Genomic DNA, 24,542 nt, shown 5'->3' with positions numbered 1-24,542 from the left:
TTTGGTTTTTTTGGGTTTTTTTGGTTTTTTTATTCTTATGTTAATCCCCATACATTACATCATTAGTTTTAGATGTAGTGTTCCATGATTCATTGTTTGTGCATAACACCCAGTGCTCCATGCAGAATGTGCCCTCCTCAATACCCACCACCAGGCTAACCCATCCTCCCACCCCCCTCCCCTCTAGAACCCTCAGTTTGTTTTTCAGAGTCCATCGTCTCTCATGGTTCGTCTACCCCTCCGATTTCCCCCCCTTCATTCTTCCCCTCCTGCTACCTTCTTCTTTTTTTTTTTCTTAACATATATTGCATTATTTGTTTTAGAGGTACAGATCTGAGATTCAACAGTCTTGCACAATTCACAGCGCTTACCAGAGCACATACCCTCCCCAGTGTCTATCACCCAGTCACCCCATCCCTCCCACCCCACCCCCCACTCCAGCAACCCTCAGTTTGTTTCCTGCAATTAAGAATTCCTCATATCAGTGGATCTCATTCTTTTTTATGCTGAGTAATATGCCATTACACACACACGCCACATCTTCTTTATCCATTCATCTATCGATGCACGCTTAGGTTGCTTCCATATCTTGGCTATTGTAAGTAACGCTGCTATAAACATAGAGGGTGTGTATATCTTTTTGAATCAGTGTTTTCGTTTTCTTTGGATAAACAGACCCAGAAGTTGTATTACTGGATCTAACGGTACTTAGATGGCCAACAGACACATGATCAGATGTTCAACATCACTGATCATCAGGGCAATGCAAATCAAAACCACAATGAGATATCACTTTACACCCGTCAGAATGGCTAAAATAAAAAAGACAAGAAATAACAAGTGTTGGTGAGGACGTGGAGAAATCTGAACCCTCATGCACTGCTGGTGGGAACGTAATTGGTTCAGCCCCTCTGGAAAACAGTACGGCAGCTCCTCAAAAAACTAAAAATAGAGGTATCAATCAGCCTTCTTAATGCCTGGATGGGAATGAAGAATGAGAACGGACACACACAAACCCTACTCTGGTCAGTTCAGTCACATATAATACCTAAACTACCAAGTTCAATTCATTCTCTGCAAACAAATCAGATGGCATTATAAGAGTCACTTTTACTGGCCATTAGAGGCTGGGCAGAAAAAACAGTATCTCTTGTTCTTTTCATGAGAAGCATAAACAGGACTTCATAAAATAATACCTCCTCTTTACTAAACTTGTATTATGAGCCAGTTGCTATCTGGATACCATCTCCTGAGGCACATATTAATAGTGTCCACTTACAGACGAGGTCTCTGAGGCTCAGAGAGGTTAAGTTACTCGCACAGGATCACACAGCCGGTAGCTAGTCAAACCAGAGTTCTAAATCACGTCTACCTAATGCCAAGGCCCATGCCTTTCCAGCTCATGCACTAACTTTCAAAAAGCTAATCTGACCACCTGCTGTATCACCGTGGCAGAGATCAGAGCTGGGCCATGATGGATATCCCTGAGGAATTCAGAATAGAAATAAAGAAGTATGAAAGGCTGGGTGGCATCTGAATGGGGGTTGGGGGGGGAAGGATGGGAGAAGCACGGAGGGTAACTCATTCCCTCTGTACAGAGCCCCTCTCTCTGTTCCGAGACTCCAAGGGCAATTGGGCAGGAAGAATGGACTTAAAAGGTAGTTTCTTTCCTCTTAATAGGGGCCTGTCCTTTCCAGAAAGTCAAAGCACTCACAAGAGGCTTCCAGAATATCCTCCCACTGACTGATTTTTACAGTGGCCCTGCTTCTATTTTCCTGAATATTACTCAGCCATCATCATTCATACAGTTACTGTTTTGATTTCCCCTTGCAAACTTACAAACTGTGTGAGTCCTGTTAATTCTACGTTCAAAGAACTCTCTGACTGAGGCAGGTTCCCAGAGCTCAGCTTGTTCAGTTCCATGCCCCCAGAAAAGGAGAAAGCTCTTTGAAACCTGAAAGTATCACAGAGTTATAAAAAAAATACGATGCCTTAGAAACCCGTAGTACTTTTCAATTTATAATGCATTTTTACCTACCCTTGTAAGGTTTTAGTATCCCTGTTTTACAAATGACAAAACAGGCTTAGAGAGCCAGTGAGACTCCCCCAAAGCGTATAAGGCAAAGTGGGGTGTTGACCTGAGTCTCTTGACTTCATAAGCCTGTGATTTTTCTCACTAGATAAATCATCACACTCATTATTATCAGTCCTGAGAAGAGGTAGTGGGGGATGCTTTCTTCACAATCTCCAAGCCAAGCAACTCCACCTTATTCTAGGGACTGTCCTGGGAACTCACATTCCAAATGACTGGCCTCCTTCCATCTGCTAACTCACCACCGTGCTTCCTTGTTGCTCAGCTCTGTCTTCCTCTGCTGATGTGGCTGCCTAATGTGAGGGGGGGCCCTGGCCTGCCTCTTCCCTCTGCTTCCCAGCCTCCCCAGATGGAGTCCAGTTGTACTTTAATCTCCCTTTATTGCTCCGCCAACTTGCCCAGGCTCCCCCAGACGTCTCCTTACTTTAAGCAAATGCTCCTGCATTGCTCTGGGACTAGTCTAATCCTCTTCTCCCTTTTTACATGTTAATGTTCTAATTTACAGCAGCAGTAGAAAAAAATAGATACATAAGCAAACAAAGAAATTCCTTCTGCTTTCCATTTTGCGGGATAGCGCCAGGGAGGGGGCGGGAGGGGGGCTTCTAGGGTACTGGTTGGGTTCTATTTTTGGGTCTGGGAGCTGCTTACACAGGTGTGCTCACTTGGAAAATGTCCCCTAGGCTGGGCACAGATGATCTGTGTGGTCTTCTATATGCATGCTAGAATTCAAATACAAATTCCAGCAAGGGAGCGGGTAGTTTTGTGTGGTGGTAGCAGCAAATGAGAGAATGCTGAGTGGCTCTCTGGCAAGTCTGTTATGGCGGGAGACCCTATACCAGAAAAGAAGCTACACTCAATTCCTCTAAGATGTCTCTACTCTGAGAGCAAAGGCCTCAGGACGCTTCAGGGTTAACAATTCCACAGCGGCCCCAAGAAAAGGCTGTTCATAAAAACCTATGGCTGGAAATGAAGAAGGATTATAGGGTCCGAGGCTGTCTCTTTGGACAGGCATCTTCTCAACCTCGCAGGCCATTTCAGGAGATCTGGTCCCTCGATCCAGGGAGGGACACCGCACCATCTCCTAGGTCACCCTATCACACATGCCGACCAAGAAAGTCATAACTGCTCGGGAACCTTTCTCATTTTAAGATTCAAGAGTCAAATCTGTAGAGGTTGTATTCTGCTTCCTAACTTAGCAAGGATCTTAAAATTAATGGACATCTGCCTTACATCCTCTAAATAGGTAACTTTCAAGGATGGATGTAAATAGATAAGTGAATAGTCATTAACTGGCACACCCATCCCAGAGCAGTCCATAAGTCCGAAATGACTCACTGTTTCCTGGACAGGCCAGGCCAAATCTCAAATCTCCAAGTATGTGGATATGCTGTCCCTTAACCCAGAATGCTCTTCTTTTCTTTATCTAGAAAAAAAACCCTACCCCCCTATTAGGGCACAGCCTAAAGGCCCCTTCTTTGGTGAAGCCTTTCCTGCCTGCTCCAGGATCTAGAGCATTTTATACCCACATCTAATAGAATTTACCACTTTGCACTACAATAAGTACTTTGAGTTTTTCAAAGGCAGCCTTTGTTTCTTATTCCTATGTTAATCCCTAATGCGGGGTCCAGTCCCTGCTACATAAGAGGTGCTCAAAAGCACGTCGACATGGACGGGCCACTGAGTTAAGTGCTCTTGACATCTCATGCATTTATAAAATAAAATAAACCCCTTCTCTGAATGATTATTTCTAACAGCTCTATTTGTAACAGCCAAACACAGGAAGGAACCAAAATGTCTCTCAGTAGGTGGATGGTTCAGCCGACGGTGGTACATCTATACTGAGAAATACGACTCAGCCATAAAAAGGAGCAAACTATTGATTCAGGCAACAATTCGGATGGTCTCAAGGGCATTACACTGAGTGAGAAAGGTCAGATACTGCATGATTCCATTTATATAACATCCTTACAATTATAAAAGTGTCGAAATGGAGAATGGATTAGTGGTTGCTACGGGTTAGGGGTGGTGGGAAGGCGGGCCATGGGTGAGACCATAAAATGGCGGCATGAGGGAGATTTTTGTGGTGGTGGGATGGTGTTGTCCTGGTTCCAGTGGGCTTGACGCACATCTACATAGGATGGACAGATTGGATGTTCTGATATTCCGGTTTTGATATCGTATGACCATTATGTAAGATCTAACTACTAGAGGAAATGCGGTTAAGGTTAAATGGTACCACTCTATACTATCTTTGCAACTCCTGTGAATCTATAATCATTTCAAGTAAAAAGTCATAACACTTTTTTTTTAAAAAAAAAAACAGTTCTCCGAGGTTCTTCCTGTTCTCTGATTGTGTATCCTTCACAATGACCATTCCCATTTCTTAATATGATACAGCTTCAAAATGCTTCCATGGAGATTAAACGACGCCATTTCAAAATGCCTGCAACTCTACAACATATGTGCTCTTATCCCCATTTTACAGATAAGGAAACTGAGGCTCAGGGCTCGTTGAAGGGTGCACAGTTGGTGTGTGGCAAAGCTGGTGCTCCAACCTGACTCAATACAATTTCTATAAACCTGTTTTCTCATCTGCAAAATGAGGGGATGCAGCCATAACAGCCCCTGTAGGTGCATCCAGTTCTAACACTGTATGACATGTGTACTTTTTTTTTTTTAAAGATTTTATTTATTTATTTATTTGAGAGCGAGAATGAGAGAATGAGATAGAGAGAGCACGAGAGGGGGGAGGGTCAGAGGGAGAAGCAGACCCCCCGCTGAGCAGGGAGCGCGATGCGGGACTCGATCCCGGGACTCCAGGATCATGACCTGAGCCGAAGGCAGTCGCTTAACCGACTGAGCCACCCAGGCGCCCCTGACATGTGTACTTTTGTGCCCTAGCTGTCCTACTTCTGACTTAGCATAAGGGTCTGGCAACGTGGTGACTGGATGGCAGGCCAGTAACTGGACCTACAGAGGAGACACATCCATCAGAGGATTCAGTGCTAGGTAGCCGGTGGCATTTGGATGGAGGCATTAGACTCTCCAAATTCCCATCCTCCCAAGGCCAGTAACGTTTCTACAATGCCTTGCCTCTCTGGTTAACTTCTGTTCCTCTCCTTTGATTTCCCCCACTCCCCATCTCCCAAGCTTCATTCCATCACACCCCACTGACCCTAGTTATTCATACTCTATGCCAAGGAGGTGAGCTGTGAAAATGTCTTACCAGATTAGTGAAGATGTATGTATAATAGGCCGACACCATCCCTAGTTCAGCTGCCTGCAAAGGGAAGAGAGGGAGATTAGACAGAAAACAAAAACTCACTGGAAGTGAATGAGCACTGAGGGTTCCAAGCGTCCGTCATTTGACCCACTACCCTTCAGTTCTTACGCTGCCCTTGACTTGGGAGGATGGAGAACAGAAACATTGGCCTCTAGAGTAGGGTGCCTCCACTGCCACCCTGCTCTCTACCCTTGCAGTGACATTCGTAGAAGCTGACATTCTCATGCACAACACATTCCCATGGACATAACCAGATATTACAGGAAACCAAAATGACTTTCAAGGAAATGAAACAAATAATAAAACATGAAAATCATTATCTCCCAAACTATTAGCAATCACAGTGGCTACCATGTACCCACTATTTAGCATGGGCCAGGTACTAGAAAGCATTTCACTTGGGCTAAGTCGATGCAGTGGGGTTATCATTCCTCCTCTATCCACCCCCATCTGACCGCTGAAGACTCTTGAAATACCAAAAGGCCTTGCAACTTGCACAAGATCACATGTCTCCTAAGTGGAAAAGATGAAATTAAAGCCAGGCAGCCTAATTTCAATCCTTTTAACCTAACTGTCCTCTCCCCGGAGGACCGTGCTGTTGATGGAAGTCCTGACAGCTCTCTTTGGGGCCGAGGCAGAGACAGGAGAGTCTGCGGGTTACGGGTGATTCTCAAATTAACGCAGCCCCTGTCAAAGGTGAGCGAGCGAGACTCACCAGAGTCTTTGAATCTGCAGTAATGTAGGAAACAAGTGAATCATTTGCAAACTTTGGTCCTTTATTAGTAGTACGAACAAGTTGCCAGTGACATGCCTCACCCTTGATCACAGCACACCCCCGTGCCATCATCCCAGGGTTGGGAGGCTGCAACATCAGAACGGCCTCCCTCTGGTCTGATCTTTGTAGCCATCACAGACGCCCCTCACCACCCTCCCCTGTCGGTGTGCCCACCTTTGAGCGTGACACGTGCTACAGACACCGACAAGTAGATCAGGTAAATAATGAGCCAGCTCTCCCCAGGGCCCTCATGCCTTCTGACAGGCAGATATTCATCATGCATCCTGCAGCCCCAGGGCCCCCAGGAAACCGCTTTTGTCCTGCCTGTTGAGGTGCATGAGGGGAAAACAAGGCCAAGGGTGACTACATTTTCCTCTTACAAAGTGTTTACCTCTCAAGGAGCTCCAATAATTTTGTGAGCATTCTTACAGGAACCCTCACAGGCTCCTTGAAGGGCAGTCTGGGGTCCTTCTATTGCCACCATTGCGATGCAAACTGAAGTACAGAAGGGCTCTAGGCCTGGGGCAAGAGGATACGGGGGTCACAGGGGGCTCAAGGCCTCCCTTCTTCCTCCAAACAAAACTACGTTTCCTCCTCCACTTCCAAGAGGCTGGTACGGCCTGCTGCCCAGTCCCTCCCTTCCCCGCACGCTCAGCACCATCCACAGAAAAGTCCCAGTGCCTGTCACCACTGCCTAGACAGGTGGGAGCCCTGGTTAGCCTGGTCACAGGGATGGGCTGGGGCCAGGGGGTGGGGAGAGGGCACCGTCAGATGGTTAAAACCCATTTGCGAAATCTGCTGCCCAGAGATAAAAGACAAGAGATCCTTGGTTTTTAAGACCTGAATTCTGGGTAAACATGACGTTTGTTGCTGGAACAGCTGCTCAATAAAGTAGGGGATTACTCCGCAAATCCTTCTGACATTGAGAGACAGCAGAGCGCTGCCAAGCTCCGGGGCCAGGCTCACATGGGCACGGTGAGTCTCCCGGAAGCTCCGTGTGCTCTCTGCTCACACTGTTTCCCATACTGAGTCCATCCTCCCTGGGGTGCTCCCAAGGCTGTGCTGTTAACCCCGGCAAGGACGAGCCTGCAGCCCGAGTCCAGGGCCTGATGCAGGGCCTGCATGCTGGGGGCACTAGGAAGTCAAATGGGAACAAAGAGAGCCGGTTTCCAAAGCCTCGCTGGTCAGTGATGGGCTTGGTGCCGAGGTCACAGGGGCTGGGGCAAATAGGTGGTCTCAGGAAACCCTGCTACTGTCCACCCAGCAGAAACACTTGCTAATAATCATCATTACAGGGAGAACTTTCTTCAAAAGCACAGCCATTAAAAACAACAACAACAAAGTGTTGTTAATGAAAATATCCAGTATTGGCAAGGGTCCTGTAAGACACCTATTCGCTGCTGGTGGGAATATAAATTGTTATGGCCTTTTTATTTTATTTTATTTTATTTTAAGATTTTATTTATTTATTCATGAGAGAGAGAGAGAGAGAGAGGTAGAGGGAGAAGCAGGCTCCCCGCTGAGCAGGGAGCCTGATGCAGGACTCGATCCCAGGACCTAGGATCATGACCTGAGCCGAAAGCAGACGCTTAACCATCTGAGCCACTCAGGCGCCCTGTTATGGCCTTTTTAAAAGGCAATCTGGCAAATCATATCAAAATCCTTAAAAACATACATATCTTTAACTGAGTAATTTCACTTCTGGAAATGTATGCTAAGAAAATATTCATGAATGTGCATAAAGATTTATGTACAAAGATGTGCATCCTGCATTGTTGATTATAGCAAAAGATTGAAAACAACCTGTATCTCCAACAATAAAGGGATGGTTAAATAAATTATGGCATATCCATATGATAAGAAATGATGTAGCCACTAAAGTATTTATAGACAAATATGAATTGACATAAGCAAAATGCAGGACATATAATTAAGTGGGAAAAAAAAGCAGGTTACAGAAGAGTATGTGCAGGGTGATAATAATTTTGAAAAGAAACAAATGTGTCTATAAAGGTAAAAAGGATAGACATTAAAATTTCACAGTGGCTGTCTCCAGGTGATGGAATGTCTTTCTTTTCTATGTATCTGTAAGATTTTTCTATCATATCCCCAAGTTAAGGCTTATAAGAAAGAAAGAAGAAGCTATAATGATTTTTATTTTCTTCTTTGTATTTTTCTGTACTTTCCAAAATTTCAACAATAGATGTATGATTTTTTCAAAAAGAGCCCAACCACATATGCTAGGAGCCATGAAATATTCCTGAGGTTATTACATTATTATTATAAGGGCTGCTCCCAGAAGGCTTCCACCTGGGGGCTGTTCAGGCAAGCTCCGGCTACCAGGGGGCACCGTGCATTCTGTCTGCCCTCTGCAAGGGGCGTTGGGGGGGACCATTACCTCCCTCCCTGTCCCTCATCTTCCCCGGGGACTCCTCAGCCTATCTCTCTGAGGCCCTGAAACTTAGAGGATCTCTTCCATCCTTGATGACTTCATTGATCATAGGCCCAGACACAAGACAAGCGAAAAAGAGAAAATTTCCATTTGAGTGTGTGTGTGAGTGGAGTATATGCGCCCAGACAGACGTGGGTTTGGAGCTGTGGAGAATTACTATGGCAACGGGCTGGAGGGACAGCCCTCAGTACTCAGAGAACTCATTCAAATCTCTTCTTAACTCCGAGACAAAAACTAGCTGGGGAGGGGTGGTGTGGGGAGGGGGAGGGAGAGACGATCATCTGAGTGTCTGCCCCGCTCCTCACAGCTTGGCAGAGGTTAACAAGGAGCCTCGCTCCACATTCAAACGCAACCTGGAAGATGGCGGGTTGCATTTAAATGTGCAACTGGAACGGCATTACAAGAGGCCAATGTGCCTGGAGGGGCTGGGGGCACTGCTGGGGGCCACAGAAGAGCGTGCAAGCGGGGTCCATCTATCTGGAATTGCAGGCCTAGCTCAGCCACCAGGCCAGGAGCTAGTGCCAACATGACTCCAAGCCTGCCCAGATGTCTCCTACTGTTTCTCCAGCGTGGAGCCCTCCTACCCCCTGCCCAGCCACACCTGACTTCCTGACCCCTGTATTCTGGGGGTAGAAGGAGCTGCTGATTGGCTATCGGAGACAATAGGTACCCGTTCAGCTCTGCTCCTCACCAGCGGGGCCTCGGACAAAGCCATTCATCTTGCGGAGTCTCAGTTTCTTCACCTGTCCAGGGCAGACAGGGTACCTGCCCCATTTCGTCATTGAGAGATCAGGCTGGGAAGTCACATGGCAGAGCTTTGTAAACTAGTACACCGTACGGGGATGACACTGAGGGCTGATGCTCAGCTGTACACACCGACGAGACTGCCCTGGTTGTCCAAACATAGAAATACTTCTATACCCCTCGGCACAGAGCCTCGGCCTCAAGCCCACCAAGTGCCCTGTGGGAACCCACAGACCCTGGTGGGGAGGGTTTTGGCTTGGGGCTGTCCGGCTGCACCCACAGTTAATACTTCTACCACATCACCCTCATCTTGCCTTTCCTTTCCGGTGACACCCAAGGCAAGGAGGGAGCGGCATACCAGCTCAGGGGGAGGGAAGAGGGAGAAGGATGCTCTGAGCCCACCGCACACCGCCCCCCCCCGGGTCCCACCTTCAGGAGGATGGTGTGGGACATGGAGGCGTTGGCATGGATGATGATGGTGGCGGTCTTGTCGTCCCGGATCTCCTTGAGGAGTGGGGTGGGGTCCCGGGTGTCATCCAGCATCCGGACCGAGAGGGTGTCCTTGGAGATAAGGAATTGCCGGAGCAGCTTCTCCAGGTTTAAAAGGCCTGGAGGAGAGAGAGGATGAAGCCCCTGAGGGTCCACAGTGCTTCCTTGGGAGACATGGGCGCACAGGCCGGATGAGCGCAGCCCTAGGCCAGAGGCAGGGCCATGGGTCTGACCCCGCTGCTGGTGCTGGGCAATAGCACCTTGACCTGAGCAAGTTTCTCAGCCTCTATGGGCTTCTGTATTCCCATCTTCAATCTTTTTTTAAAAAAAGATTTTATTTATTTGAGAGAGAATGAGAGAGCACGAGAGGGGGGAGGGTCAGAGGGAGAAGCTGACTCCTCGCTGAGCAGGGAGCCCACCTCTGGGTTCTAAACCAGGACGTCAGATCATGACCTGAGCCAAAGGCAGACACTTAACTGACTGAGCCACCCAGGCACCCCTAAAGATCTTTTTTTTTTTTTAAAGATTTTATTTATTTATTTATTTGAGAGAGAGAATGAGAGAGAGAGAGAGCTTGAGAGGGGGAGGGTCAGAGGGAGAAGCAGACCCCCCGCTGAGCAGGGAGCCCGATGCGGGACTCGATCCCGGGACTCCAGGATCATGACCTGAGCCGAAGGCAGTCGCTTAACCGACTGAGCCACCCAGATGCCCTGTATTCCCATCTTCAGTAAAAAGAATGTTCCTCTATTTTTAACTTTTTGAGGAACCTCCACATTGTTTTCCAAAGTGGCTGCACCAGCTTGCATTCCCACCAACAGTGTAAGAGGGTTCCCCTTTCTCCACCTCCTCGCCAACATCTGTTGTTTCCTGTCTTGTCAATTTTTGCCATTCTAACTGGTGTAAGGTGGTATCTCAATGTGGGTTAAAAATAGAACTACCCTATGACCCAGCAATTGCACTACTGGGTATTTACCCCAAAGATACAGATTAAGTGAAAAGAAGGGCCACATGAACCCCAATGTTCATAGCAGCAGTGTCCATAATAGCCAAACTGTGGAAGGAGCCGAGATGCCCTTCAACAGATGAATGGATAAAGAAGATGAGGTACATATACACAATGAAATATTACTCAGCCATCAGAAAGGATGAATACCGAACTTTTACATCAACATGGATGGAACTGGAGGGTTTATGCTAAGTGAAATAAGTCAAGCAGAGAAAGTCAATTATCATATGGTTTCACTCACATGTGGAATATAAGAAACAGCACAGAGGATCATAGGGGAAGGGAGGGAAAAATGAAGGGGGGGAAATCGGAGGGGGAGACGAACCATGAGAGACTATGGGCTCTGAGAAACAAACTGACGGTTTTAGAGGGGTTGGGGGGTGGGGGTATGGGTGAGCCCTGTGATGGGTATTAAGGAGGGCATGTATTGCATGGAGCACTGGGTTTTATACGCAAACAATGAATCATGGAACACTACATCAAAAACTAACGATGTAGCGTATGGTGACTAACGTAACATTAAAAAAAAAAAAGAATGTTCCTAAGCCCCCGCAGCCTCCCCCAACTCGCTCAGGAATGCTCTTTTAAAGAGAGATTGAAGTCCCTTGAGTGGGATGAGAGGATCCCCACTCCTGCCCACAGCACCGCCCAGTGGCCAAGACCTGGGTTCAGAGGTGAGCAGGCCCGTTTCCCCCCGCCCGAACGTGGCCACTTACGCACCAAGTGACCTTTTCACATGGCTGGGGCTCTTGGCCTCAGTTCCCTAATCTGAGAACCAAGAATAACAGCAGCCAGCTCCCAGGACCATGTTGATGATTAAATGAAGTAATACATGAAGTGCTTAGGCTGGTGCCTCGCCCATCACAAATACCCACAAATGTTACATCTAGCTCTACGAGAGCCAGGCCTTTGTTTTCCTCGAAGATGATGGACAGCAGTTCCCTCAAGATCACAAGGCCCAGGAAACAGTTCTCACAAAAACCCTTTGAATTCCTCAGAGCATGGTGGCTGCATTAAGACAAGGTATTATTATGATTATAAGAGGACAGGCTTTGAACTGCACTCCAACAGGCAACAATGCAGGCCCCGAACAAAACGAAAATATGGGATTGTGAGCCAAGGCCTCTCCCCTGCTCCCCCCAGCTAGCTGCTGTCTAGGAGCAGGGGTGGGAGGAGGTTTTCCAGAATGATGCCACTGAGACACAAGGGTCTTAATCCAGCTTTGCCTCTGACAAGGCAGGTGAGGAAGAGGGTGGGGGTGGTGGGTGAGGGGTGGGGTCTCCTGGGAAGAGGCGGTCTCCACTCCAGTGGAAAGAAAAGTACAGGCATTTGCTCCCAAAAGCAACGACAAGAGTTACGTTTATTGATTCCTTATTGTGTTCCAGATAATGAGCTAAATATTCCACATGGCTTGTCTAAGTCCTCACAACAATCCTACAATGCATTTTAATCTCACAAACAGAGGGGAACATGCGACAGGGAGATGAGCAGCTCCCTGACATGGTTCTGCACATGGAAGGCAAGGGAACGGATGGCTTTCTAACCCAAGACCCCCATGCTCCAGTTCCTGCCCCAGCTACAGGATAGTCACTGCAGGGATGTCTTCAAAGTGACCCCAGACTCCTCCCCACACAGGTTCCTCACCCTCCTGAACTTTGAGTGATGTGGGAAACAAAGGCAGAAGAGAAATTATTAAATTTACTTACTACCTAGAGCCCACTGCCAAGTCCTTGAAACAGGCAGAGTGACCTTCCTCTAGGGACTCAACTACCTTGATGTTGCTAAGGACAAAAGGCAATCCTAGTCTGACCCGCTCCCCTCCCCCGCTGACCCCCAAGAGCCTGTGAGTCTACTTTAACATATAAAAATTCCTTTAGAAATTTCCTTTATCCCTAAACCCCCAAGAAACATGTTAGCAATCACCCCCCTCCAAGCATATGGCCCATCGATCTACATCTGAAGGGTCTCATGACTAAGGTTTTATTAGACGGTAATAAATGACCTTTTCCTGACAACAGCTAGCCCCTTCAAGGTCCTGGAAACCTTGCTCCCAAATTCCTTAGAGACTTACGCTATCCCTAACTGCCTCCCAACTTGAAAGTATACAATGGGCCACTCCTCATGACCCCCGTGCAGCTCTTCCTGCCCACGGGTCCTATCCCTGTGCTTTAATAAAACCACCTTTTTGCACCAAAGACTCTTAAGAATTCATTCTTGGCTGTCGGCTTTGAACTCTAACGTCTTTCCTACATCATTGAAGATGCAAAGGTGAGAGAGAGGGCTCTGAAGGGCATCGCAGCCACCTCCCTTGATTTGTAGAGATGCTAAGGCTTGCCTTGTCACACAAGGACACCACTGGGACCAGGATTCTACTTTCTCATCTCCAGCCAGCCCTGCTCCCATGAGACCAGATGCCCCTCAGGACACGAGCAGCAAGGGCCGCAGGCACAGAGCCTAGGAGGGGCCTGGGGGCGTGCATCTCTGGACTTGGGGAGAAAAACCCACACTGGGTGTGTTTTCTAACAAGGAAAAGGTAGCAGGGTGGAGCCCAGGGGCCTGGCACGATAAAGACAGGAGCTCTGGGAGGGTCCTGCCAACCCCTATCCTCTGGTCATGGGTCCCAATAAGGTGGTCTGGGAAGCTGGCGGCCGCAGCCAGGAGGGGATAACCCTGGGAGGGGCTGTCATTCAAGAGCCTTCAGAGCCCACTGGTCTCTCCTTCCTTCCCCCACAGGACCTCAAAGGAGACTTGTAAATCTCACCCCTCTATTTGTGCCCCCTGCAGCCCCTCCCCACTGCCCCCATCAGGAGGGGCAATGATGCTGCTCAGGCACTTCCTGCCAACCCTGATTTGCAGAAGATCTGGATTCAAGCTCAGGGTCAGCCCTCCCCAGCTGTGTGACCTTGAGAAGTCATCTAACCTCTCAGAGCCTCCATTCTTCATCTGTAAAATGGGATAACTCACAGAGATGCTATGTGGAAGCATGCTAGGAACTGGGACGTATGGCTTCAGACTTCCTCCTCCTGCATTTACTCATTCCCACAACAGCTCAATGGGCAGGTGTGCCTCGCCGAGGCAGAACAAAAAGGGACCAAAGTACAAGTCTGTTCAACTGACACTGTGTGCGCCCTAAGTGCCAGGCCCTGGGCCGCCAAGACATCAGCAGAGAAGGTGGATCAGATACAGACCCTGCTCTCTGGGAGCTTAGAGTGTAGGGACTTGCAACTAAGTCTACGACAAAGTTCAAATCAAACCCATATTTTGTTTAATGGCCTAAATCATCTGGGTTTCCATGGGGGCAGCCTCATTTAGGTCTATATGTAAAATGGAGAGAATATCCACAGTGTCTTCCTCAGAGACAGCCTTCCTTTTTCACAAAAAGCAAAATCCGACTTGCATAAAGGTCGGAGAACCTGACCCCAAAGACACTGTGAGAAGGTCAGGGGAGGCCACAGGAGCTGGTGTTCCTGGAGTGCTGGCCATCTCTTCGGCTCAAGAAAAGATCTGCCAGGGCGTGCTATGGGGGAAGGAGCACTGCAGCCGGAGGGGCGAGGGAGGGGTGGCCGAGGACAATGCCACAGGTCCCGGAACGCGTAGCAGGGAGAGTCACTAGAGCCTGGCTGGGAAAGAGGCCAAATCCCCTGGGATCCTTCAGAGGGGCAGTGAAGTTCAGCGGGACGAGACAGGGAAGCTTGGAGGATGGCAGGATTAGGCACAGCATGGAGATGCCTGGCCAAGGCAGCCCAGGGACCGTTCATCCCTGTAAAATTGGCAGGTGCCCTGCGCTCCTAGGGAAGAACCTCCCAGATGTCAGATAAATTGGGGCCCCTGCTCCGATCAATGCCCGGTGTACCCCATTTGACTAACCTGTGGGGTGCTTTGCTGCCCTTTAAACAAGGAAACAGCATCGCCATCATATCCAGCATACTCTCTTGTGTGTGCTGAAAGGTAGGGTGGGGATGGGGAGGGGAGAAGGGCAGCGAGTCCTCGGGGCGGGGGGTGGGGGGAAGTGTGCATGCCACCCAGGATCTCCTATCTGTCACCCCTTTCCCAGCCTGGACCACACCTGGAGCAACAAACAGCACAGTGTGGAAGCTGAGTCCCCAGGTGAGTCCCAGCTCTAGGACTGCTGGGATTGGCTGGTGGGGGCAACTCCCTTCACCCCTCTGCCCCTCAGTGACCTTATCTGTGAAGTAAGGACATCTACTACTGCACAGGGTTAGTACAAAGAGACCAAGGAAGCAGGACAATGTCTGTCTCCTAGAAGATGCTTCACAAATCTGGTTTCTGTTCACCCCCTCCCCTACCCACTCACATCCTAACTGTCCTTCCCCCATCGCCTCCTCTTACCAGGGTTATTATCCAATCCACAAAATACAGTCCTTGGTTATAAACCATGCAAAATACATGGTAGCATATATGCATGCATATATACATTATAGGAAATACATAAACATGAAGTATTTCATGGTGTTGGATAGGAATTCCCATTTCAAACTCTCCTGCACATGCCCAGTGTGAGGCAGGGTGCATGGCGCTTGCTGGGGAGCTGAACTAGACACTGAGGCTGTGGGGGAAGGGCAAGACCCAACATCCTAACAGAGTAGGGGATCAGCAGGACCAGGCGGGGAATGGACACCACGTCACTTGAGGAGCAGCTGAAGGAAGGGGGTGCCTGGCTTGAGGAAGAGTGGGAAGGACCATCATGAGACACACCTGCTCCTGGCAGCCTCAAGGACTACACCCCAGAACAAAGGGTAGATGGAGGTCATGGGGAGACAGACTTAGCTCTGTTCAAGCTGCCTGACGATGCAGTGGCAGAGAGCTCCCTGTCACTGGAGGTAGTTAAGGAAAGACTGAAGCCCCTCTTGCTGACTGTCAGAGAGTGAATTAAGCCAGCTGGATGGAAAGTTGGACTAGAATGACATTGGTGTTTTTTCAGTGCAGGGATTCTCTAGTTCTACGAATCAGAAAGGGATCCCTTTTTATGCTAGGCAGTGGAAGGAATTTGCAGAAGGGAAAGTGTGGGTTAGCGACGTTAAGAACATTAGGAGTTTCTGCGTGCAGTGTAGAATTTTCCAAACGTCATTCTCCTCACCTCTACCTGTTCAACAGAACTAAGGGATTTACCAAAGGCAGCTACCACCAGAGGGGTTAAAAGCTGCTCTCTTCCCATCTCCCCCTCCGCCGCCACCCCAGCCCTCCTGTCCTGCAGGGCCCTGGGCCCAGCAGCAGGTCTGCCTGCCAAGTCCAAGGTTGAGAGGGACCTGGGGAACCTATTAGTCGCTCAGGATGCAACAGGATGGATCGATGAGAGCCTCAGCAGGCCAGGTGTTCTGCGAAGCAGGAGGGGGGCTGGTTTCTGCAATGGGAAGGCAGGGGGCCAGGCAGGGCCAGAGAAGGACGGAGAAGCCGTGAAAGGCACAGCTGGGTTGGACACGGCTGTAGGACAAGGACACAAATACCTGAGTGATGGGTCTGCGGGCGACCGAGAGGACCCTTGTGTCAAAAAATAAGAATAGGGCGCCTGGGTGGCTCAGTTGGTTAAGCGACTGCCTTCGGCTCAGGTCATGATCCTGGAGTCCCGGGATCGAGTCCCACATCGGGCTCCCTGCTCAGCGGGGGGTCTGCTTCCCCCTCTGCCCTCTGCCCTCTTCCCTCTCGTGCTCTCTGTCTCTCAGTCTCTCTCTCTCTCAAATAAATAAATAAAATCTTTAAAAAAAAAAAATAAGAACACCCATTTCAACTGACATCCATCCCTCTTCACGGGCTGATTCCCCTGGCGGCGGGCTCTGCTTCTGGAAAATGCTAATACTCCAGGGAGGGACGGCACTTTCAAATCTTGCGGGAGGCAGGGATGTAATACTGACCTCAGGGGCCAATGGCCAGGATTTAGGGAGATGACATGGTTCACCATGGTGACCACACTGCCCTACACCTGATAAGGCTTCATTTCCCTTCCCCCTGCCAGGCCGCATGCCACAGGGTGTGTGGTTTTGAGACCTTTTCCACGAGCCGATTCTGATGGGGAGATGGGAATGAGAGTCCAAGGAGTGGCCAGTGGGGAAATTTAAGGGCTTGAATGATGCACTGCACCAGCTTCTTGGTTCTGTCTCATCCCACAGCTGGGCTTGGCCCTGGGAACAGGCTGGGGAGGCCAGACCACAGGAGCTGGAGGAGACAGAGAGGGGATGGGGGAGAAGGGGAGGCTTCCTGCTCGCAGGAGACTGTGCTCTGCTTTGCTTGGCCCTGCAGACTGTCCTCTTCTCTGATGGAAAGGGTGGGTGTGGGAAGAAGCTGGCTTCTGCACTCCCACCACCTCCTAACTTCGGGGTATGTCTCCAGCTTGGGCCTCAGCTAGTGGGGGCTCAGCAGATGTCCCTGCCCTGAGCAGTCTTCCATGTTTCCTCAGTTCCTTCACATAAAATTGATTTAACACCCCCAGGGCTCTGAGAGGGCAGGTGCTCCCGGTTGGGGAGGTGTAGTCACAGATCGTAGAGCTAGGAAACCTGTGACAGGCCAAGACTCAAACCAGATCTCCTGATTCTGATTTCCGGCCTCTGATTCCTCACTTGAGTTGACATGGCAAGGCCTCAAACCAGCCATAAAATAGGAAAAAATGGCCCCTCCCTTCTGTCTTTTCCACAGCGTTCGGAGAAGCAGGGAGAGGAGGTAACAAGAACCATGGGTGTTGAAAATAGACTTAATCTCTCTTTTCCTCATGCAGAGAATAGGAATGTTTATAGAGCCTATCTTAGATGGTTATCGTGAGGTTCAAATGGGATAATTTCAAAAGCCATAGTAAGTGTTCAATAAATGGTCAATTTTGTAACACTAGAAGTATAAGGCCTCCCACAGCATGTGCCTCCTGGGGCTGGTATGGGAAAGGTCTGCTAGTGTCCCACTATTTTCACAAGGGGCTCTGAATATCACCCCTACTCTCCCATCCTCCACCCCCTGCTGCCAGAACCAGGATCACAGGATAAAGTAAATAAATGTTTATTATGTTCTGGGCCCAGATTCCTTCGACCCAAATACCCTGAAAAGCAGTATTATTCCCACTTTATGCAGGAGGGGACTAAGGCTCAGGGAGGTGCAGTGATCTGCTTGACATCACACAGCTCATGAGTGGTGGAGCAGCTTGGTTTGACTCCAAAGACGGTTCTCTTTTTACTGCACCATTCTGCACTACTCTCCAGCTATTCTTCCTCCCCAGGATCAGAGTCTGTTCCTCTCCAACAACCTGGACAGAGTTTAGCAAACACAGGGACGGTATAAGGACAGAGCTGAACTCTGGTCATTCTGCCCCAGGTCCTGACCTGGCATTGTTCAAAAGGGATCGAAGGAAGCAAGGAAAGAAAAACTCACGTGTGCCTCTTGTTGCCCAGGTGTGGACACTCTGTCATACTCTTTGTGTATCTCGTCCTATTTAATCCCCTTGGCCATCCTGCAAGGGAGGCATCATTCCCACTTTATAGAGAAGAAAACAGGAAGCTGGAGAGTACCTAAGTTACTTTCCCAAGGTCACAGAGGTGGTAAATGGAAAGCAGAAGGACACATAGCCACAAAAAGGACATTAAAATACTTAGAAACACCAAGGCAAACATAAAAAAAAAAAATAGAATTTGAGTTTGCACAAAGATACCAGGAAAATATCCAGCATGCTGTACTTGTGACAACAAGGAATCGAAGGCTCTGGGTCCATCCTGAGAGTCTCAAAAGGTAACCTTGTGGCAAGGCTGGGTGATCTCACCAAAGGGCCTTCAAGGGCCATGGTGGGGAACCCCAACTCTCCTTGGAAACCCCCAAATGGCCGAGTCCCCTATGCTTGATGGTGATGACTAGTACAGCATGCCTGGACCCCACACCACATCTCCCTCCGTGCCCCAGCCTCATTAGAATGAGGCACTTGCAGATGTCCTGACTTTTTCCCCATTAAAGAAAAATAACATAAAACACAATACAACTCGGGGGCGGAGCAAGATGGCGGAGGAGTAGGAGACCTGGATTTCGTCTCCTCTCAGGAATTCAGCTGGATAGGGATCAAACCATTCTGAACACCTACAAACCCAACAGGAGATCGAAGAAAAGAATAGCAACAACAATCTGAACAGAAAAGCGACCACTTTCTGGAAGGTAGGACGTGCGGAGAAGTGAATCCACGGCGATATTCGGGAGGATAGACGGCGGGGGAGGGGCCTCCGTCGGCCGCTTCTGGCAAGTGATAAAGCCGCGGAGCACAAAATCGGAACTTTTAAAAGTCTGCTCCGCTGAGGGACGTCACTCTGGTGGCTAAGCGGGGGGTGGAACCCTCCGGGACAGTGTGGTCTCAGGACCCTCGGGGTCACAGAAAGACCGGGGGTGCCTGAGTGCAGCAGAGCTCCCAGGGATCGGAGCGGGAAGCCGGCTGCAGAGGCGGAGCCCAGGCGCGGGCTCTCAGCTCGGGGTCGCCATAGACCGTGATCTGTGGTCCAGTCGGGCCCCTGCTCCTCCAGCAGGGACCCCACAAGCGGCAGATCCGGGGAGACTCACCTTCCTCCACTGGGAGGAGCTGCGCGGGAGGGCACCGCAGGGATCTGCTGGGTTTGGAGACTCCACCCGGGGTCGGGGGCCAGAGAGAGAAACGCGCGGTCACAGGCCGAGGGAGCACGGAGTGCGGCCGGAGACCGGGGAGACGGGAGTGACTGACGGCTTTTCTCTGGGGGCTCACTGAGAAGTGGGGCCCCGAGTTCTGGCTCCTCCGGGGCGGAGATTGGGAGGCCGCCATTTTCACTCTCGCCTCCAAAGCTGGACGGAAAGCTCGCAGGGAACAAAAGCCCCGGAGAGCAAACGCGAGCAGATGACTTAGCCGGGAGGGGGCAAGGGCGGGGCAATTCCGCCTCCGGCAGAGACATTTGGAAACCACGGCAACAGGCCCCTCCCCAGAAGATCAGCGAGAACAGCCGGCCAAGACCAAGTTTACCGATCAATGAGAACGGCGGAACTCCAGCGCTAGGGGACTACTGCACATAGAATTCACGGCTTTTTTACCATGATTCTTTAGTCTTTCAAAGTTAATTTTTTTTAACTGTCTTTTTTTCTTTTCTTTTTGAGTTTTTCTTTTTCCCTTTTTCAACCAACATCTCATCAATCCCTTTTTTTAAAAGAAACATTTTTATTTTTCATTTTTAGAGTCATATTCTATCCCTTCATAGTAGTTACCCGTATTTTTGGCTTCTATATATAAGTTGTTCTCTCTTTAAAATTTTGAGATAGTTTCTTCTAACAGATTAAAATATACCCTAAATCTCTAGTATATGGTGTTTTCTATTCCCCTGCCTGATCACATCCTCTCCCTTTTTTTTTCTTTTTTCTTTTTTTAAATCCTCTTTTCAAACAACTTCTTATCAATTCCTTTTATAAAATTTTTTATAATTTCCATCTTTACAGTCATATTCCATCCCTTCATCATATCAACCCTTATTTTTGTACATATATAAGTTTTTCTTTCTTTAAAATTTTGGGAGGCACTTTCTTCTAAAAGACCAAAATACACCCCAAATCTAGTGTGTGGCACTAATCTATATACCAGCCTGATCATATTTGATCACATTCTGGCTTTTTTGTTGTTGTTGTTGTTTTGTTTTGTTTGTTTTTGTTTTTATCTTTATCTTTTTCTTTTTCTTTTTTTTCTTTCTCTTTTTTCTCTCTTTCCCTTTCTTATCCCACTGCTTCAGGTCTTTTCTGATTTGTTTAGAGTATATTTTCTGGGGACGTGGTTACTCTGCCAGCATTTTGTTCTCTCATTAATCTATTCTCCTCTGCACAAAATGACAAGACGGAAAAAATCACCTCAACAAAAAGAACAAGAGGTAGTACCGACTGCCAGGGACCTACTCAATATGGACATTAGTACGATGTCAGATCTAGAGTTCAGAATCATCACTTTAAAGATAGTAGCTGGGCTTGAAAAAAATATGGAAGTTATTAGAGAAACCCTTTCTGGAGAAATAAAAGAACTAAAATCCAACCAAATAGAAATCAAAAAGGCTATTAATGAGGTGCAATCAAAAATGGGGGTGCTAACTGCTAGAATAAATGAGGCAGAAGAGAGAATCAGTAATATAGGAGATGAAATGATGGAAAATAAAGAAGCTGAGAAAAAGAGAGATAAACAACTACTGGATCACGAGGGCAGAATTCGAGAGATAAGCGATACCATAAGACGAAACAACATTAGAATAATTGGGATCCCAGAAGAAGAAGAAAGAGAGAGAGGGCCAGAAGGTATAATGGAGCAAATTATAGCAGAGAACTTCCCTAATTTGGGGAAAGAAACAGGCATGAAAATCCAGGAAGCACAGAGAACCCCTCTCAAAATCAATAAAAATAGGTCAACTCCCCGACATCTAATAGTAAAACTTACGGGTCTCAGAGACAAAGAGAAAATCCTGAAAGCAGCTCGGGAGAAGAGAGATGTAACCTACAAGGGTAGAAATATTAGATTGGCAACAGACCTATCCACAGAGACCTGGCAGGCCAGAAAGGACTGGCAGGATATATTCAGAGCACTAAATGAGAAAAATATGCAGCCAAGAATACTCTATCCAGCTAGGCTGTCATTGAAAATTGAAGGAGAGATAAAAAGCTTCCAGGACAAACAAAAACTAAAGGAATTTGCAAAGACAAAACCAGCCCTACAGGAAATCTTGAAAGGGGTCCTCTAAGCAAAGAGAGAGCCTAAAAGCAACATAGACCAGAAAGGAACACAGACAATATACGGTAACAGTCACCTTACAGGCAATACAATGGCACTAAATTCCTATCTTTCAATAGTTACCCTGAATGTAAATGGGCTAAATGCCCCAATCAAAAGACACAGGCTATCAGACTGGATTAAAAAACAAGACCCATCGGTATGCTGTCTGCAAGAGACTCATTTTAGACCCAAAGACACCCCCAGATTGAAAGTGAGGGGGTGGAAAACCATTTACCATGCTAATGGACACCAAAAGAAAGCTGGGGTGGCAATCCTTATATCAGACAAATTAGATTTTAAACCAAAGACTGTAATAAGAGATGAGGAAGGACATTATATCCTACTTAAAGGATCTATCCAACAAGAAGATCTAACAATTGTAAATATCTATGCCCCTAACATGGGAGCAGCCAATTATATAAGGCGATTAATAACAAAAGCAAAGAAACACATCGACAACAATACAATAATAGTGGGGGACTTTAACACCCCCCTCACTGAAATGGACAGATCGTCTAAGCAAAAGATCAACAAGGAAATAAAGACTTTAAATGACACACTGGACCAAATGGACTTCACAGACATATTCAGAACATTCCACCCCAAAGCAACGGAATACACATTCTTCTCTAGTGCCCATGGAACATTCTCCAGAATCGATCACATCCTAGGTCATAAATCAGGTCTCAACCGGTACCAAAAGATTGGGATCATTCCCTGCCTATTTTCAGACCACAATGCTTTGAAACTAGAACTCAATCACAAGAGGAAAGTCGGAAAGAACTCAAATACATGGAGGCTAAAGAGCATCCTACTGAAGAATGAATGGGTCAACCAGGAAATTAAAGAAGAATTAAAAAAAATACATGGAAACCAATGAAAATGAAAACACAACTATTCAAAATCTTTGGGATGCAGCAAAGGCAGTCCTAAGAGGAAAGTATATAGCAATACAAGCCTTTCTCAAGAAACAAGAAAGGTCTAGTACACAACCTAACCCTACACCTAAAGGAGCTGGAGAAAGAACAGCAAATAAAGCCTAAACCCAGCAGGAGAAGAGAAATAATAAAGATCAGAGCAGAAATCAATGAAATAGAAACTAAAAGAACAGTAGAACAGATCAACGAAACTAGGAGCTGGTTCTTTGAAAGAATTAACAAGATTGATAAACCCCTGGCCAGACTTATCAAAAAGAGAAGAGAAATGACCCAAATCAACAAAATCATGAATGAAAGAGGAGAGATCACAACCAACACCAAAGAAATACAGACAATTATAAGAACATATTATGAGCAACTCTATGCCAGCAAATTAGATAACCTGGAAGAAATGGAGGCATTCCTAGAGATGTATCAACTACCAAAACTGAACCAGGATGAAATAGAAAACCTGAACAGACCTATAACCACTAAGGAAATTGAAGCAGTCATCAAAAATCTCCCAAAAAACAAAAGCCCAGGGCCAGATGGCTTCCCAGGGGAATTCTACCAAACATTTCAAGAAGAATTAATACCTATTCTTCTGAAACTGTTCCAAAAAATAGAAATGGAAGGAAAACTTCCAAACTCATTTTATGAGGCCAGCATTACCTTGATCCCAAAACCAGACAGAGACCCCATCAAAAAGGAGAATTACAGACCAATATCCCTGATGAACATGGATGCAAAAATTCTCACCAAAATACTAGCCAATAGGGTCCAACAGTACATTAAAAGGATTATTCACCACGACCAAGTGGGATTTATCCCTGGGCTGCAAGGTTGGTTCAACATCCGCAAATCAATCAACGTGATACAATACATTAACAAAAGAAAGAACAAGAACTATATGATCCTCTCAATAGATGCAGAAAAAGCATTTGACAAAGTACAGGATCCTTTCTTGATCAAAACTTTCAGAGTATAGGCATAGAGGGTACATACCTCAATATCATAAAAGCCATCTATGAAAAACCTACAGTGAATATCATTCTCAATGGGGAAAAACTGAGAGCTTTCCCCCTAAGGTCAGGAACGCGGCAGGGATGTACACTATCACCACTGCTATTCAACATAGTATTGGAAGTCCTAGCCACAGCAATCACACAACAAAAAGAAATCAAAGGCATCCAAATCAGCAAAGAAGTCAAACTCTCACTCTTTGCAGATGATATGATACTTTATGTGGAAAACCCAAAAGACTCCACCCCAAAACTGCTAGAACTCATACAGGAATTCAGTAAAGTGGCAGGATATAAAATCAATGCACAGAAGTCAGTGGCATTCCTATACACCAACAACAAGACAGAAGAAAGAGAAATTAAGGAGTCGATCCCATTTACAATTGCACCCAAAACCATAAGATACCTAGGAATAAATCTCACCAAAGAGACAAAGGATCTGTACTCAGAAAACTATAAAATACTCATGAAAGAAATTGAGGAAGACACAAAGAAATGGAAAAACGTTCCATGCTCATGGATTGGAAGAACAAATATTGTGAAGATGTCAATGCTACCTAGGGCAATCTACACATTCAATGCAATCCCCATCAAAATACCATGCACTTTTTTCAAAGAAATGGAACAAATAATCCTAAAATTTGTATGGAACCAGAAAAGACCCCGCATAGCCAGAGGAATGTTGAAAAAGAAAAGCAAAGCCGGCGGCATCACAATTCCGGACTTCCAGCTCTATTACAAAGCTGTCATCATCAAGACAGCATGGTACTGGCACAAAAACAGACACATAGATCAATGGAACAGAATAGAGAGCCCAGAAATGGACCCTCAACTCTATGGTCAACTCATCTTTGACAAAGCAGGAAAGAATGTCCAATGGAACAAAGACAGTCTCTTCAACAAATGGTGTTGGGAAAATTGGATAGCCACATGCAGAAGAATGAAACTGGACCATTTCCTTACACCACACACAAAAATAGACTCCAAATGGTTGAAAGACCTCAATGTGAGACAGGAGTCCATC

General features: G+C 47.2%; 1 protein-coding gene across 1 annotated transcript in view; it reads right to left on the bottom strand.

Moving 5' to 3' along the window:
- Positions 1 to 24,542, bottom strand: part of GRIK4 (glutamate ionotropic receptor kainate type subunit 4) — a 427,067-nt gene that overhangs the window by 134,298 nt on the left and 268,227 nt on the right. The window contains exons 7-8 of the mRNA XM_035009151.1: positions 9,776 to 9,954; positions 5,319 to 5,372 (exon numbers count right to left, since the gene is read on the bottom strand). Coding sequence (XP_034865042.1) covers positions 5,319 to 5,372; positions 9,776 to 9,954 — 233 coding nt within the window. The remainder of the gene's footprint in view (positions 1 to 5,318; positions 5,373 to 9,775; positions 9,955 to 24,542) is intronic.

Source organism: Mirounga leonina, unplaced genomic scaffold (genome assembly GCF_011800145.1).
Source record: "Mirounga leonina isolate KUSES-001 unplaced genomic scaffold, KU_Mleo_1.0 Mir_153, whole genome shotgun sequence".
Classification (NCBI taxonomy): domain Eukaryota; kingdom Metazoa; phylum Chordata; class Mammalia; order Carnivora; family Phocidae; genus Mirounga; species Mirounga leonina.
This window is presented reverse-complemented; position numbering and strand designations above follow the sequence as displayed.